The 17,307-nt window shown below is 40.1% G+C and overlaps 1 protein-coding gene across 1 annotated transcript in view; it reads left to right on the forward strand.

The window, feature by feature from the left end:
- The first annotated feature begins 6,154 nt into the window (after positions 1–6,154).
- Positions 6,155–17,307, forward strand: part of LOC133140443 (ADP-ribosylation factor-like protein 15) — a 98,622-nt gene continuing 87,469 nt past the window's right edge. The window contains exon 1 of the mRNA XM_061260416.1: positions 6,155–6,414. Within this exon, the coding sequence (XP_061116400.1) occupies positions 6,361–6,414 (54 nt within the window). The 5' untranslated portion in view covers positions 6,155–6,360. The remainder of the gene's footprint in view (positions 6,415–17,307) is intronic.

Genomic DNA, 17,307 nt, shown 5'->3' on the forward strand with positions numbered 1-17,307 from the left:
TTTATTTGTTCTAACATGGCTCGACATTCCTATGGCATCAATTTTAGAGAAAATTAAACAAACAACTCTCAGTGGGATACCCCAAATTGTTTACAATTCACAAGTTTCCAACACAATCTTTTTTTTTTTAGTTGGTGACACAGCAGAGGACATCGGGACAGCAAGCAAAGGTGTGCAGCAGCGTGTAGGCCTATCTGGGTTACCGCTTACCAGCCACCAGATGTCACAAGCACCAGGTGTCAGTGCTCTTTTGTCTCTGGAAAAAGGGGGAAAACACCTCACGAAGTAAGACGTCAACTTCACCAATGATACTTTAGCAATACAACACAACGTTCAGAGAAGAGCGATCCAGTTCATTTGGCTCTTCACTAAGTTCATAAAGTAAAACAGACTCAATGCGGCTCTCTTGCTGTTATCTCGTCACAGCTGTGTGAGAGGCGTTTCTTTTGCGGAATGAAAATAGTACCACGTGTCTGTTCAACTGTAGCTACATTTACATGAAGGCAAATACGTTTGTTACTGTAGTCATCAGTAAATTAAAAGTAGGGAGCCGGTGAAAAGTGTGGTGTGCAAAATTACAAGACTGTTCAACAGGCATGGTCAAGGAGATGTTAAATGGTAAATTAAGCGTGCAGACACCCTGGCGCTACAAAGCATTTTATAAATTCTTAACCAGCAAGACGAACTTAGCTGGTTGGCAAGCTTTGTTCTATTGTGTACAATAGAAGGCGGGGAATATAAGTGCCCTGCCGAAACTGTTAAGCTGCACTGTTTTGAATGTCGTATGGTAGCATGGTAGTCTATATAGCAGTATGTTCTTGACTGCATTCATGTCATTTTATAGTTCTTTGTTAAGCTAACGATAGCCAGCTAGCTTGCACTTACTGCACTGTAGCTATATGACACTGTTAGTGTCAACTGTAGTAAACATGCTAGCCTTGTTAAATATGCCACATCACTGAGACAAGCACAACACCAGGGAGCTAAATAGTACTTTGCTATCTACCCTGTCAAGAGTATATTTAATACATTGCTACTACTACTACTACTACTGCTACTACTAATTACTACATGTTACTGTTATTTCTATTATGCACTGTCAAGGACATTAAGTATCCCTGTTTAGTCTGAAAATGAATAGAATTGAATCTTGAAATAAAATTCTCCCAACAATTCAAGTACTCTTGGCCTAAGCTTCAGAAACTGTCCGTTGGAGATATTTGTTGCTGAATTTCCATAATGGTCTTTTAAAATACTTATTCAAATATTGCAGTGCTTATTTCTGTATAGTGGTTTCATGGACATGGTTATGTCCTTTGGTCTAGGATAGAATAGATGTGTGATATGTGTCTGAAAACGCAGTGTTGGAGCAAGGGTTTCTGAAGGGCAACACAAGAAAGCCATTATTGTAGAAGCTACTTCATATACTTTGGCATTTATGCAAGATCATTTTATTTTTTTATTTTTTAATGGCAAAGTAATTTTGCATAAAAGGTAGGCTACCATTTAAAAATTGTTTGTTTTACCCGGACAATGTTAAATAATAAACAAGTTAGTTTGTGACACTGTATTTCAAATCCTGTTTGTTCCGTTTTTCAGCAGTAGTCTTTTTACAGCAAAACTAATATTGGACAAACATCAATAACTCTATAATTTGGATGTTGATTATTGCTCCAATATGAATAGCCTAATCGGAAGCCATATTACAGTAGTCTTCAGGAAAAGGAATGACATGATAAACCATCTCTGGTTTTCCAATAAAGAGACTTCATATATAATGGAGTTAGTTTTCACAGGGTGCTTTTTTTGGCATAAATCAAACCTTGCAATATCTTTGTCTGAATAACTGTTGTAGGGTGCTATCGTCTGAGTCAGGTCACTGTCTATTCTTTGAGACTGACCTTGCTCACTGGGTTATAAAGTAATGAGTTACACAGCCAAATTCCATACACACTTTTCAGCAACTGGATGTTTTCTTTCTTTTTAACATAGGCCAGGGTGGAGCCAACCCCAACTCCAGTAACTGCAACTGTCCTCATGGAAGTTAATAATGGCAGTTTGCATGTTTTTGGCAAATGTTTTTAGCATAGTTCAATCCAAACACTTTTCTTGGCTGTATTGCAGAAAACATCCTGATTCTGACAATATTATAGCAGCACTGGAAATTTTGCAGCATGTGGAAGAGTCTTCGTTTGGATATTAAACTTTGAAATGCTCAAAACGCCTTTGTGAAACTATAACTAAAGAGAGACTCAAGTGAAAGGAAATATTGATCCTATCAATTTTTAAGCGGCCTCAGTCACGTGTGGCTTTGAAATGACAAGCTCCGCTCGTGTGAGAGAAGTATATAACTAAGATGGCCGTCTGCTGAAGCGGAGCGCCAGGCTTTTACTGAAAGGTCAATTGCTCAATCAGAGGTGAGCTCTGCTGCTCTGCGTCACGCTGTAGCTCAGAACAGAACAGCCTGTTTCCTCAGGCCCGCTCTCTCAGAACAATCAATATTCCCCTGTAAAAGAAACACACAAGGCCTTTATAGACTGTGAATTCAGAGGCACATGGTCTCTATACGCGGTGGATTTTGTTAACATTAATTCTCTGCCTACAGCAGTCCCTCATCAAAAACAGACACAATCGCACAAAGTGTTGCAATTTAGACCATTTGAACAGCGGTGTCAGAAATACCATTAAAAAGAGTGCTCTCCACCAGTTTTGTTGGCATTTTGTGCTAGCAGTTGCCATGGCAAGGCTATTCAAAATATTAGTACACAGCGTGGAAGGAGAGAATGAAGTCGACCCTAATCTGAAACAGACTTCTGTGCTGAAACTGTGAGGGCAGCAGAGTTCAAGGAGCTATCCTGTACGCGTCAGCCAATGAGAAAGCAGGATGCTGTTTGAGAAATTCTCAAGTATTTGAAGCATGCATCAATTGTATAAAGTTGGGCCTCCTCAACTTCGCTGTGCATTCACTACACCGCCTGACAGCCCATTTTAAACACCGGAAAACTACAGTGTCATTTAGCTGTGCATTTTAGCGTTAGAGTAAGGACCACATGCTTATAAATTGCAGTTTTGAATGGTCATAGTTGGCTATTTTTGGAAAGGTACCTCTTGCGTCATTGGTAGGACATTACTAAGAAGTATTACAAGCTGCCCTTGATATGAACATTTTGCTCAGCAGACACACTGCTGCAGTGGTTTTGTATCTATGATTTGAGTTATTGTACATATTTGTGTTAGATTTACTGTACAGTGGCTAATGAAGCAGCACGCAAAATGGTCTGCCGCATTTGTTAGTTTCAGTTTTGCTAACCATCCGTGATAATGAGGCTGTTCAAGAAATTCAGTGATACATGGTGTTGCTTCAGTGCACAGCTGCAATTTAGGACAAGTATTTAATGGCATTATCTGAACTAGAACAGATTCCGGATGGCAGTTTAACATGATGGCTTAGAGTTTGTAAAATGGGGGTTGCAGGTTTGATTCCCAGCTGTGGCACTAGCATTGTAGCTTTTGACTAAATCTAAACTGCTTCACTAAATTTTCATTACATTACAGTTATTTAGATGAGATTTTTATCTAAAGTGACTTCCAGTTGATTAGACTAAGCAGGGTACAATCCCCGGGAGCATTGTGGGATTAAGGGCCCAACAGCTGTGCGGATTTTATCATGGCTACACATGGGCTTGCGCCACCAGCCATCCAGGTCCCAGACATGTCACTTAGCCCCTAGGCTACAGGCTGCCATGTGTGTAAATGAATTGTATGCAAAGAATGTTATGTTCATGTAATTTCTGTGGATGAGATGAGTCTACTAAAAATGTAGTGTAATTATTTCAGCCTGGGAACATGGGGAAGAGCATTACAGGGACAAAACTGGCATGTGTGAATAATTTAAAAGGTGTGAAGACTATGAGGTGCTTTAATTAAGACTCATACTGAGTTTATTCTCTGGCAGGGTTCTGAGATGTGACATTGACCTCGCAGTGGGAGAGCGCAATATCAGTGCTAATAAGATTTCTTGCTCACATTTCTGTTTGCAGAATACCTGAGCAGACAAAGTTGCATAATCCATGTTTATTTTATGTACACATTGTATGTGTTTTCCAAGTATGTAATATATGGTAACATAAATCTCGGGCATAAATTAAATAATTCAACTATTGCATGTCTGTAATATCAGGCAAATGAATTAGCAAGTACAGTACCTATGACAAACAAGTCATTGGAGACTTTACTCTCTTGGCACGGTGTACAGTTCATATTTTCCTGGAATTTCAGAGCTTGATTGGTTTGCCGGTTTTTCAACAACAACATCCGTTCCAGATTTAACCTGCATAGTGGCATCAGGAGAAACATAAAACCATGTTTTCTTCCCTTTGAGATCTGGGCTTGAGGTTTGAGTGTTGAACTCGGTGGTCGGTTGTCTGCAGCTGTGGGCTGTCAGTAGCTGTCAGTGTCTGTTATTGTGGCCAGCTGAAGAATGGCTGGAAGCCCAGGGTGTTTATACAACTGCTGGGTCTGGGACCATGGCTTTGATTCTGTGCGACTTCCTGTGCGGAGGTGGCTGTGGCTCTGAGACATGAAAAGCCGTCAGGAAAGGCAGCATCGGTAGACTACGCTGTACCGGATCAAACATAAGCTTGGAAGAGAATATGAGACAATTAGTTCTCATACTCCGTCCACAGTATTCAGGTGAATATGGAAAATGGGTGCCGATTTGTAGGCCATCAGGGCACGAATGTGGGTGCCCTCTATGAGAGGGACACCCTTTGTGATGTGTTCCTGGGAAGATACACAAAGTATCCTTCCAGGTACCATCAGGTCACAACTCGGAAGCCTTAAACATTTCTTTACTTATGAGAGCAGCCAGGATCTCAAGAATCCAAACACCAGTGGCAAGTCAAAAGGTGGACTGCATGACAGGGTGGATTGGGGCCTATTCAAACGTAAATTCACGTAACAGGTTTGCATGGCTCTAGCATGGCAAACTTTATGCTCTTCACTTGACAGAAACGACACGGAGGGGGTAGTTATAAGAACTGCCACCAAGTAGGCAAGCCTGTTTTAACTGATGTTACCTGCGGGCTGTGACCTGGCCCTCTGAGCTGAGGAAATCAGGGGGGGGTTATCAGGAAATAGAACTGAGGAGTACTCTCCTCATTTGGTAGTTTACTGCCAGAGAATGTGTCCAGGCCTGGGGGGAAGTAAGCCACAAAAAGTACTGGCCATTCCTTTTCAGATTTTACAGCATACGATATAGCCTAATTGTATTTGTATATAATCATGTATATAACTTGATTATAGTACATTGGAGACAACATAAAAGTACTACTCAGATTAAAAATCAGATTGTATTTATGTAGTACATAATAGCTTTCACCAGAATGAAAGTGTTGTGTGATCTGTGATGGTATTCTTTTTTTATTTTATTATTATTTTTTATGTACATATTGCAGTGTGCAAGAGGTTTAGTCAACTTCTTCAATCTGTAACTGCTAAGTTAATTAGTATCTTCCCAAAACAGCTAAATAACACTGAGTACTTCAGGTCTGGTCATTTATTATTCTTTTTCTGTTAGTACAGTGTTGTACATCCACAGAAACTGTTGCCTAACTGAAAACCTTGATAAACACCTGTGTGAAGCACTTTCGTCTGTTTTTATGTTATTGTAACTACCCTATATAAAAGGTAGGCTACATATAAGTCAGTTTGGGTTCATTGTTAATAGTTAATTCAGTGTTGTGCTGGTTATTGTAGTCTATCTTATAAAGGGACGCGAAAACCCCTTCCCTAAATTAAAACGATAATGGAAAATAGAGGTGATATATGAACGAGTTCTCATTCATATTTTTGAGGATCCGTTTGGTGGTTTTATGAAACTATTTCGCCATTGCAAATCGTCTAACTGCAGACTACTCTACACCGACAGCAAATTGGAGCTGTCAATTGGCGAACTTGCCTTTTATTTTGTCTCGTGTACTCAGCAGTGTTCATGTACCCGTTCAATCGTGTCGGAGTCTAATCCAATTCGGTTTTATTTTGGAACGTGACTGCCACTGATCCTATAATCTCCATGGAGATATCCCGGCGCTAATCTGAAAGCTCTGCTACTTGATGTTCCTCACTACTGTTTTTCTCTTTTTTTCTCTCCCTCTCAATGATCGGGGAACATTATTCTCTCTCCGTGTCCCTGTCGCTTATCTGAAGTTGGAGTCGGTCTGCTGTGCGTCTCCTGCCGCGACTGGTCTTCCCCTCGACTAGTGCGTTTTTCCATCCGCACTTCCCACTTCCTTTCCGTGTCACATTCGATTACTTTGGCTGGCTTGTTTGTTGTCGGGGGTAACACTCTCGCCGAGGACGATGGCTGAATGCTTGCAGCTCTCTCTAGCCCTCTGTAGGATTGGCTTCTATACGGTAAGGATGAAGCTCCTAACATACGAGAAAGCTTGTGGTTTAGATATCGGGGTATGACAGATGTTGTCTGTTTTATTTTAATTGCGTAACAGTTTTGCTAGAGCGTCCGCTTTGCGGAATGGAACGGGCTTCCTTCACCTAGTGCAAGTGTTTACATGTTATTAAGGTGGAACTGTGCTATCAGTGACGGCTACATCACTACCATAGCCTGAATAAAGAACATTGCACATAAAACATCCTTAAAAATGGAAATATGTCAGTGTAATGACTGTTGCAATGGCTATATTATTAAAGGTATTGTCTGTTTGTTTATTTTCCTTTGATTTGCTGAAATGTCCATCTTTGCAGCAGAATAATCTGAAATAATATTTATTTTTCTATAAGTAAAAATGTTTGAGCCAAAGCTTTCCCATATTAAAGCTTTTTTTTTGTGCAGAGACCTAGTTACACATACTGGACATTTCACTGTGTGGGAGATTATGTCTCATTAGATAAACAAAGTAGATTTCCCAATTGTGAGATAGATATTTTCATGGTAAATTGAGGGAAAGAAGCTTTCTTTATTTTTATTTAAAAAAGATTGTGTCAGATGCTGTCAGTGCATGTCAGTGCCTGCCCAATTACTACACGGTAAAATGTCCAGTGTAACTGAGTCCATACTGTATGAGTCCAACTGTGACCATGTGTAGCCTACTCTGTTGGAGTTGATTGAACATTTTTCTGTGTATAAATACATAAAGGGTGGAATCATTTGAACTACGCATTTCAAGTTTTCTGCTGCTGTGAAATGGCATCATGCATACTTTATTATTCTTAGCGTTGTGTTTCCTAAAACTGTTATATAAATATAATCCTTTGTCTTCAGATTAATCGACAAGGTCCAAGTCCTTATTTTTGGGGTATTGTTAACACTTGAAACTGTACTTCCCTCTATGGTCTTTCAGCGCAAATGTCCCTGGTTATGGGTGTGCAGTTTGTTGTGTGTCGCTCTGGATAAGATCGTCTGCCAAATGTGGATAATGCATCAATGTACAGTGTCGTTCCTGAGCGCTAGTCTGTTTTCAGGTTCAGGTTTCTGGTGCTGGAGTAACATTTAATCTGCTGGCCGGTGTACCTGACAATACTTGCACAGTATCAATGACACAGCCTCCAGTTTGTGTGCAGGTGTGCGTTAGATTGCATTGATCTTTCCATGGTAATAGTATAACACAATTAAAAACATAAAAACATATGTATCAAAAATGTGAATTCTAAGCATATTTACTGCACTCAGTGGTACTTCATGCAGTAGCTGAAATGTTTACAGTCAGGCTACTGCTTTTCCTTTTTGACTCTGTGGGCTGGCAGTGTGTTTGAATAAGGTTTAGAAAGACTTACCGAGTGGGATATGGCTGGCTACTTTTCACAGAATGGTGTTGCATGAAACACGTGCTTGTCATCTTGACTCCAGGAGGTCTGAATAGAGTGCATTAGTATGTCATTACATTTAAAATGTAAGTTGTGAAAGAAACAACATAAGTTTAGGTTCTGTTTGTATGAAGTCCCCCCAGTGATAACAGGAATTATTAATATTATTATTTTAAGGGAGAATTACAAAAATGTGATTTTTTTAAAATTATTTTTTTTTACTTTGATGGCCACTCTCCCTATCTTACCCAGTTGTGTACTGTGTTGTGTCCAGAAATTGTAGTGCCAAGATCCTGTAAAATGCCTTATTTGAAAGAGGATGCAATTCAGATTTTGTGTTTTCTTAGCGATGGAGCACTGTAACAACTAGTAGCCTTCTTAGTCATGATGTTTGTGTTGCATTTTTAGTCATGATGTTTGTGTGTTTACACCATGTCTGAACCAAGGTGCTTTTGGAAGAGTGGATTTTCTTTCACAAATGATGTCCCTGTCAAACATTGGTATGAATTATGCCCTTGCGAAAGGAAACCTTTTTATCATTGATGTAATATTTAGAGCAGTGAGGCAGCAGGAAATGACCTAACAGATGCGGCTGTTTGGCAACCAGCACAGCGAGACTTGGCACAACCCAAGATTTAATCTGATTTACAACATAATAAAGGGTGTTAATCTTTCCAAGATACCTTTCTACAGTGGTTAATATGGCGTCTGACAGAATGAAAAGGAAACAGAGCTACTTCGGGCAGCCTATCAACCGCTGAACAGACGCTGCTAGGCTCAGGTATCTGTCCTTGTCTTTTAGACACCCAAGAGCCCTTTATTAAAGGGACCCTCCACTGGAAGAAATACTCTAAAAGCACTGCATGATAAATTATGAATATCTCATTTGGTGCTGTTCCAAAATGGCTGGAGTCTTTTCTAGTAACATTCTAAAAGGCTGAGGTCTTTGTTTACAAACACTGTGGGGCTGCTGGTTGTCTGACTTATGCTGGGTTGTGATTTTAATGGTGATTGAATCGTTTTTGTATTTCCATTCAACTGAGTACTGAATTGATATCATACTCCTGGTCACTGAACAGTCCATAGCCCTTTCAGAGAGAGCCAGAGAACCAAATATCCCATGATGCATTGCATAATAAGAAATGCCTTTAACACATACATTTCAACCACAGCTGGCTATGAATAAAGCTATTTTGAAAGGGGAACCTAATTCTTTATTTAGGTTACCATTATCTGGGTTATATTCCTGTAGAGGTGCTGTTAATTTGCAGTGATGGGAGAGAGGAGACTGGAGCTTAACAAACACAATATGGATGGGGCTGCTATGCACACTGTCACTGAGTCTTGTGACACTGTGATTTGTCCATTTCAATCAGATATTGATTGCACGTGGTACAGAAACCCCACCCATTTTAGGGTTCATGACCCTTCACTGTCCCATTAACGTTTTTGTTGAACTGACAGTATGGGCTCGTAGATGAAAACACCTGCTTTGCCCCCTCCCTGATAATATTCTGATGCAGGTAAATTGTGGCATTCATGAAAGCTGTAGGCAAATCAAATAATTATTTAGCAGTCTGCTGTCATCTACTGTCATCTACTTATTTTAGTAACCATTTCACATTTACATTTTTGTCATTTGGCAGACGCTTTTAATCCGAGGCGATTTACTAGTGCATAGGTTCTTCCACAAGTTAAAGCATCACATCCATAACTAGTAAAATACACATATGTTTTGTTGTAAACATATAGTCATCATAAGTGCTTTTTTTTGGGGGGGGGGGGGTTAGACAAGAGGGATAAGGATATCAGAAAGGGGGGCGGGGAAAATCAGGAGGGAGGACTAAGGTACAGTTTGAAAAGGTGTGTTTTTAGTCTGCGTCGAAATAGGGGGAGGGATTCTGCTGTCCTGACAGTGGTAGGCATGTCATTCCACCACTGAGGAACCAGAGCGGAAAACAGGCGTGAACGTGCAGCTCGACCACCAGGTGCTCGTAGAGAGGGAACCATAAGGCTGGCAGACCGGAGTGGTCTAGCTGGGGAGTAGGGAGTGATTAAGCCAATTTCCTATTTCACATGACTAATATAATTATGTTTATGAACCTCAATTACTTATACTAAACTGCAGATTATTGCTGAAAGTCACTGTTAAGTGCAGTTTACTTTTTTATGGCTGAGACATATTGCAAATGAGAAAATATAGATATCCTATTCATATGCATACCATTGATCTGTGCATGTGCTCAATTAGATAACAGTTTTTCATAATCACTTTGACCCTAATCTCACAAGTTTGTGCTCAATTTTCAAAACCTTAGACACAACATTCAAAATGGAAAGCATTTGTACCACAGCCCGTTCGCCTGTTACAAACATACATTGTGCATTCATATCTTGCACTTCCAAACTCATTGGTTCAAATTCCTCATTTTTCATGAAATACTACTAAATACTAATACATTTGTTTAGATCGCCCACACAAAAGATACCTATAGATTCACTGTTTAGTTTTACAATACTTTACTATAGCATGATAAAATACTTGATACAAGCTAGCGCTAGCAGGGCGACATCCAACCTATTTCACATCCGACCAAAAAATGACAAAAGCAGGCTCATGAAAAAAATAACCTCCGGAAGATAACAAGGGCATTCTACGTGACTAGGTACAGAGTGTCACCAATATTGTGAACTGGAAGGAGTTTGAAGGAGTTTTTAGCAATTGTAAAAAAACTGTAATCATAGCAACAAAATTATTGGTACTAAGTGGGGGAAGAAATCCTGAACTGCGGTGTCCTCTACCATGTAACCTGCCCTCCCACCTCTCTGAAGGAGTCTGCCATCTTCCTCCTCCTCTCACTGCTTGATCTCTATCTTACATGGATCGTCTGACTGCTCCATGTTGTTGCTATGTTGTTGCAGGTGGATACACATCCTTACTCCTGCTCTTACCACTTTGTAAAATCAATCTTCAGTTATTTGACCACCAGCTCAAACGTGCGTGTCAAAAAAGGTTGAAAACCCCTGTGACAAAAGATGGTGATGCAATATTACATTCAATCATAATGTGGTAAAATTGATCCTGTTCCAAAGTAATTGGTGTCAATCGATTTATTTATCCTAAAACATTCATGATCTAAACATGGAAACAAGTAATCTGTTTCCGTAAATAAACTATGCTTTAGGAGTAATGTTACAGTTACTTATCATTTTGAGTAGTTGGATAAATTGATAGTTTGATGCATTGTAATTAATGAAAAGACAGTACATCAAATGTAATGTGTGTATTTCATTATTAAATGTTAATACTTTGAAAGTTAAGTTGAGTCATTTTGAACAAGTGATTTAGTTCAGTGATCAAATTATTTTTGGCTTATGTATATTGTATATTGTTTCGAGTTTTGAAAAATGCGATCATCTAAACGTATTTTAATGTGTCCACAGTTTTGAAAAATTACCTCAAGGTTCTGAAATTAGTGTCAAAGTGATTGTAAAAACTGTAATAATTAAATCATGCACAATTTACTTTTTTATGGCTGAGACATTGCAGAAGAGGAAATATATGTAGCTCCCATATTCATATGCATAACATCGATCTTTGCATGTGTACAGTGAGATTAATAATGCAATCGTGCCAAATACTGATGGCTATAGTATTGCAACAGGGGATGTCTCCATTTCCTACAGTGTTGTAAATCTAAATATCATTAATTTTTTTTAGCAGATTAAACTGCTCAGTCATGCATAATCATTGTCACGGTATAACTGGAGTTGTCGTCGGTCATTCTTGTTGTTGGAAAACTGGGTGTTCCTGGGTGTTATTTTACATCAAACACAGGAAAGCCATAGCGTTTTTAGGGGTGTTTTTTCAGCGACGCCCGTAATGATTTCGGTGTTTACGTCGGATGAGGAGCGCCCACACCCTTCTTTATGTTTTGTACAAGAATGGCTCTTCCTGGAAAAGCCAACGAGAGGTCAGCGTGGAATCCAGTCTCCAAAGTTTCATTAGGGCCTAGGATGTGAAACCAGTGCAACTGAGTCCGGACATGTTCGAGTTGCATGCTCAATCCAGTGTTTAATTCATGGTTAAACCTGTACAAGTCACCCAGACATGGCCTGTCATCTGCTTTTAGCATTCACTGAGCCAACCTCTTAAATCAGTGGTAACAAACCCAGTTCCTGTAGATCTACCTAGCTATCCTGTTTTAATCTAACCATCATTTGGAACAGGGTTGGGCAGCCCTGCTCTAGCTGTTGAATGAGGTGTGCTTTGTTAGGGTTGAAGTGAAAGCCTACAGGATGGTAGATCTCTAGGAACAGGGTTGGGCAGCCCTGCTCTAGCTGTTGAATGAGGTGTGCTTTGTTAGGGTTGAAGTGAAAGCCTACAGGATGGTAGATCTCTAGGAACCGGGTTGGGGCCTGAAGATGTCCTATGATTGATTTTTTTTGGCTCATACTTACAGTATCTATACTCACAGTAAAATCTCATTAACTTGTTAAGGATGTTTACTTTACACTCTATTAAGTTGATGGTCAAATGTGGTTGATCATTAACCACATAAAAGCTTGTTGAAAAGCAATGTTGAAATGTTGCTGATTGTGATTCTGTGTTGATTTTCAGAGTATTATTGGCTCACTTCAATGTGGCGACCAATGTGATTAGAATAGGAACGTGTTGATTTGACACAGACCATTAAGATGAAACTCTTACTTTTGTTGTGCTATTGTATAGAGCCAGCAGAGAAGCTAACAGAGGTACAGTTAAAAACAAATCAGAGTTTTATGGTAAGAATCTATAAAATAGCAAAGGTACAAAACTGTAAACAGCTGATGTGTAAATAATTGTATTATTAACAGTGAAATGCTGTACTGCATTTAACATTTGTTAGATATACAGCAGCCTGCCACTGTTTTAACGGCCTGTTATGGTATTAACTTTATTCAATCCAGGCTGTTGTGCCTGTGGATTTGGGTGTCTCTGTCCCACCACACGGCAGACAGATGATGTCACAGTGCTCACAGCAGGCCTCTCTGATATCTGTGGAGGTGGCCTGGCTGTCAGATCAGTCTCTTATATCACCATCTTTCTTTCTCATGGCTTCAGATGCAGACGACAAGAACTGTGTTACAGTGCTGTGAAAGTCTTTGCCCCCTTCCTGATTTCCTCTATTATACTGTAGCATATTTGTCACAACAAATGATTTCAGATCTTTAGGCAAAATGTAATATTAGATGAAAGGAAACTGAGTAATACCCATATTGCATGGGAAATATGGGTGTGTGATAACATTTCTTCATTAAATAAATGAAAAAAAAAAGAAAAATGTGTTTTGTGTTCACTCAGGTTCCCTTTGTGTAAAGATCTGAAACCACTCTTGTGTGTCAAATATGCAATAATAGAGGGAATGGGGAATGGGGTTTCATGGCTCTGTGTATCCATGGTGGTGGATGGAGTCCTGCTTTAAATTCAGCTCTCCATCTCTGGAGCATAGGCCAGCTCTGGATGGCCTTTCATATTTATTATTATTAGATGTTCACTGCGATCACAAACAATACTTGATCTTCGGCTGGAATAATCTCATTCCCGGCCCCTCTTGACAATACCTTTCTGTCATGCTTGATACTGTATAATCCTGTTTGGCTCATAGATTTCTCATGTTTCTTTCTCAGAACTTTAGAAATAATATTATTGCCCTCAATTTGTATATATTGCATATATTTTAAATATTGAAGTATGGATTTCGGGTCTAGAGGTCTTCTGGAGGTAGAAGTTGCATGCTGAACCCAGTGTGTAATTCATGGGTAAACCTGGTATAAGTCACCCAGACATGACCTGAACCTGTCATCTGCTAAAGCATTCACTGAGCCAACCTCTTAAATCAGTGGTAACAAACCCGGTTCCTGTAGATCTACCTAGCTATCCTGTTTTAATCTAACTTGGAACAGGGTAGGGCAGCCCTGCTTGAGCTGTTGAATGAGGTGTGCTTTGTAAGGGTTGGAGTGAAGACCTACAGGATGGTAGATATTCAGGAACAGGGTTGGGCAGCCCTGCTCTAGCTGTTGAATGAGGTGTGCTTTGTTAGGGTTGGAGTGAAGACCTACAGAATGGTAGATCTTCAAGAACAGGGTTGGGTAAGAGGTTTGATTTAAGAGGTTGGCTCAGTGAATGTTAAAGGCGGACTTCAAATTGTGTTTCTAATTAGTATGTAAGGAGCATTATGCATGTTTAGTGGACTGCACTATTTTAATCAAGACAAAGCACTTTGTAAAATTGCCCAAATATAGGGAACCACAAAAAATGAAAATAAATCAGATGTAAATTAAAATATTGATTTCTTTCGGCTACAAGATAAATTATATAGCAAGATTTCTGACAGAAAAGAAGGCAAGCACTGGCATTCTGCATTTTACTCCCCACAGAAAATGCCCTGATGCAAGGAGCTGTCTGGTTTTAACATGATTATAATGCTGTTATTTCTAACATACTTTTCATAGATTACATTCAAATATTGCACATACTATGCTTAAAATGATCATGATCCAACTCAACCTGACTGACCTGACCCTATTTGCCTATTTTTCAAAAGCAGTCAATGTCATTCCCCAAATTTGCATAATTTTATTCCAATTAAAAAAAAATTGGCTTGATGTTTTGCAGACTGTTTTCAGTCCTGTATTTTCAGAGCAGTATGTGGTTCATATTAGTGTGGGACATGGCTGATATCTCACTAACTGCTGAGCTGCAGGGCATGCTGGGTAATTGCAGGTGAGCAGATACAATATTATAAAACAACTATGATCCACAGAGGTCTGTCTGTCTGTCTGTCCAGCACACACCGTGTGTCCTTACACATGCAATAGCGAGCATGTCTTGGCAAACAAGTTGCTGCCTAGAGAGATGCAAAGCAGCACAGTTGTGAGCTGGGGCCACAGGAAAATATCTTCTGTGGGCCATGGTGAGGATCCACTCCACTCTGCCAAGCAGTGCATTGTGGGAGTCCTTTTGGTGGAATCTTCTGGAAGGCACTGTGTTGGAATACTAATCTGACTGTATTGCTACTTCATTGTACTTTATTGCCAGGTTTAACTTTATTATGCGTGTTTAAGGTGAAGTGGCATTAGAAATGGCTGTTAAATATGAGGTGCCGTTTTCCGGCTGTAAAGCTTTGCAGAGTTATTCATCTGTTCGCCGGAAATGACCCCTCTGCATATCATCGCAGGGTGTTACCTGCGTGTGAACATTAACAGAGACCAGTTACACAAAATGCAGGAAATGGTCCAACTGCATGCCTTTGTTAGTGAGTTAAAGGGCATGTCCGTATGTGGTATTCATGACTGCCCATAGTGCTGGGATGCACTAAAAATGAAAATTGTATCACATGTTTCCCTTTGTATTTTAGAGCTGTTTGAAAGTTGTTTAACCCTTATACTACCCTGATGCACACCACTCTAATTCTGGAGTCTAGGATAGGTAGATAAAACGAAAGTGATGTCCGACTGTCTCTCAGAAAAGTGACAGCCTCATCTAGAAACCAAAATTGTGGTTCCAGTTAGTACAATCCAGTTAGTGCTGCAGATTGAAATTAATCTACTATAAGCTTTTTGAGAGGGCACACGAGCACAGCCAAATGTTTAGTGTAAAATCAACTCTGAATACTTCTAACTGAGTGAATATTGTCCCTATTGGACTCATATAAAGCCTGTTGGAGTTGATTCAACATTGTTAGAGTTGATTTAGCACTAGGAATTTGGCTGTGTGGTTGTGTGCCCCTTTATAAATTGGCAGAGGGCATTTCAGCGATGCAAGGCCTCTCGTTTATGACAGGAAATGAGAAATTAAATAGAGGCAGTTCCGCGGGCCACAATGACAACTCATCTGGATTATGGATTCACACAACACATTCATATTTTATTCCATGACATTCATATAGCAGACAGTCTAATCCATAACAACTCACAATATAGGAAAAATATTACTGTATTCAGTTGGATACCAGTTCTGTTTCATTATTCTGTGCGCCTAGAAACCTTTTATCTGGGATCAGCGTTTTTCTCTATCAGTATGATGTTGTTTTGGGCATTTTTGTGTCCGTGCATTGTTGTATGAAGGCGGAAGACACTCAGTTCGTTTAGTGGAAAGTAAGTAATGTGTTAAGAACTCTATCACTCATTATGGCCAACTTAGCTATGGCTGTACTGACTCAATTTATCCTCAAGTTAATAAACTGTAATACTGTGTGGTCCAAGTGCTCCATCGTACAAAGTATATAGTCATAAACATACAAGTTACTCTAAACCACCCTTGTAATGAGTAAGAATATCTGCCAAAATGAATTTGTAACAATGAGGAAAATAAATGTAAATGATCTTAGGGAGGCTTGGAGCCCTATACATTGTATACCCTGTAGCAGTAGGATTTGTAGTTGGATATGCTGCAGGCCTTGTGATACTGACATGGTTGTGTGTAGAATGTAGAGCACAGATGTTTCATGTGTGGCAGTTGTTTACTACTTCGTGTTGCTGTGGGGGGGGGGGGGGGTGTCTGGTTGTGTTTGTGTGTGTGTGGGTGCGCGTGTGTGTGTGGGGGGGTGCATCCTCACTTCCTGTTGTTATGCTCTCCTATGTACGTATGTCCTGCCCACTCAAGGCTTTCCTCCTGTGGTGGCGGCTCTGAGACAGGGTGTGGCTTTGTAATCAGAGTACCGCCATTTTATGTGCCATTCAGCGACCTTAGACCTTAGCTACTGTCACCCAAAGCAGGGGGGAATACAAAATCATATTACAAACTTATATTATTATATTATTCCCGGGCCTGGTAATTTCACCTGGTAGCCCTGGTATTGGTACCTGCCCTTGCTGACTGATGTACGAATGCACAAGGCTGCCACTTTAACAGTAGTGCAGTGAAGATAAGATCGCCGGTATGGTTCTGTAAATTCGGGAGCTATCCCGGGATCTTGAGCTATTAGTGCCTCATTTCTGTGTGGTCTACGGAGGGAATCACACAAGGTTGTCAACCAGGGATCATCACATCACATCGAGGGCTGTGAACTACTGGTCTTCCACCCTGCCTTTACCTGGGAGTCAGGTGTAAGACAGTCTGGCCACTCAGTAGCACTAATTGTTCAGTCAATTACCCAGGAGAAAATGAAACCAGGGCCGGATTTGATGGCCAGAGTTGATGAGCCATGCTGTAAACCCACCGCAGATTGCAGTTTTTAAATCGGGGGCCAGTTGTCTAAATACCGAGGTTTTCCTGAAATGGTCTGGTGTTCCCTATCGTTGGGCTAGCTCTTGCGGTCACACATAAGGTCATCCCACATCTACACTGTTCACATTAAACCATTTCTTTGGTGCCCGCAAAATTTGCCAAAGATTTTTCTATGCAGAAAAAACCCTGTAAACACTCATGAACCTTCCGGATTCTGTTTGCAGATATATCTCCCATCTTTATATAGCTTTTAGTAACTGAATTTGCCTGAATGG

The sequence above is a fragment of the Conger conger genome, chromosome 11, assembly GCF_963514075.1.
Source record: "Conger conger chromosome 11, fConCon1.1, whole genome shotgun sequence".
NCBI classification, from domain to species: domain Eukaryota; kingdom Metazoa; phylum Chordata; class Actinopteri; order Anguilliformes; family Congridae; genus Conger; species Conger conger.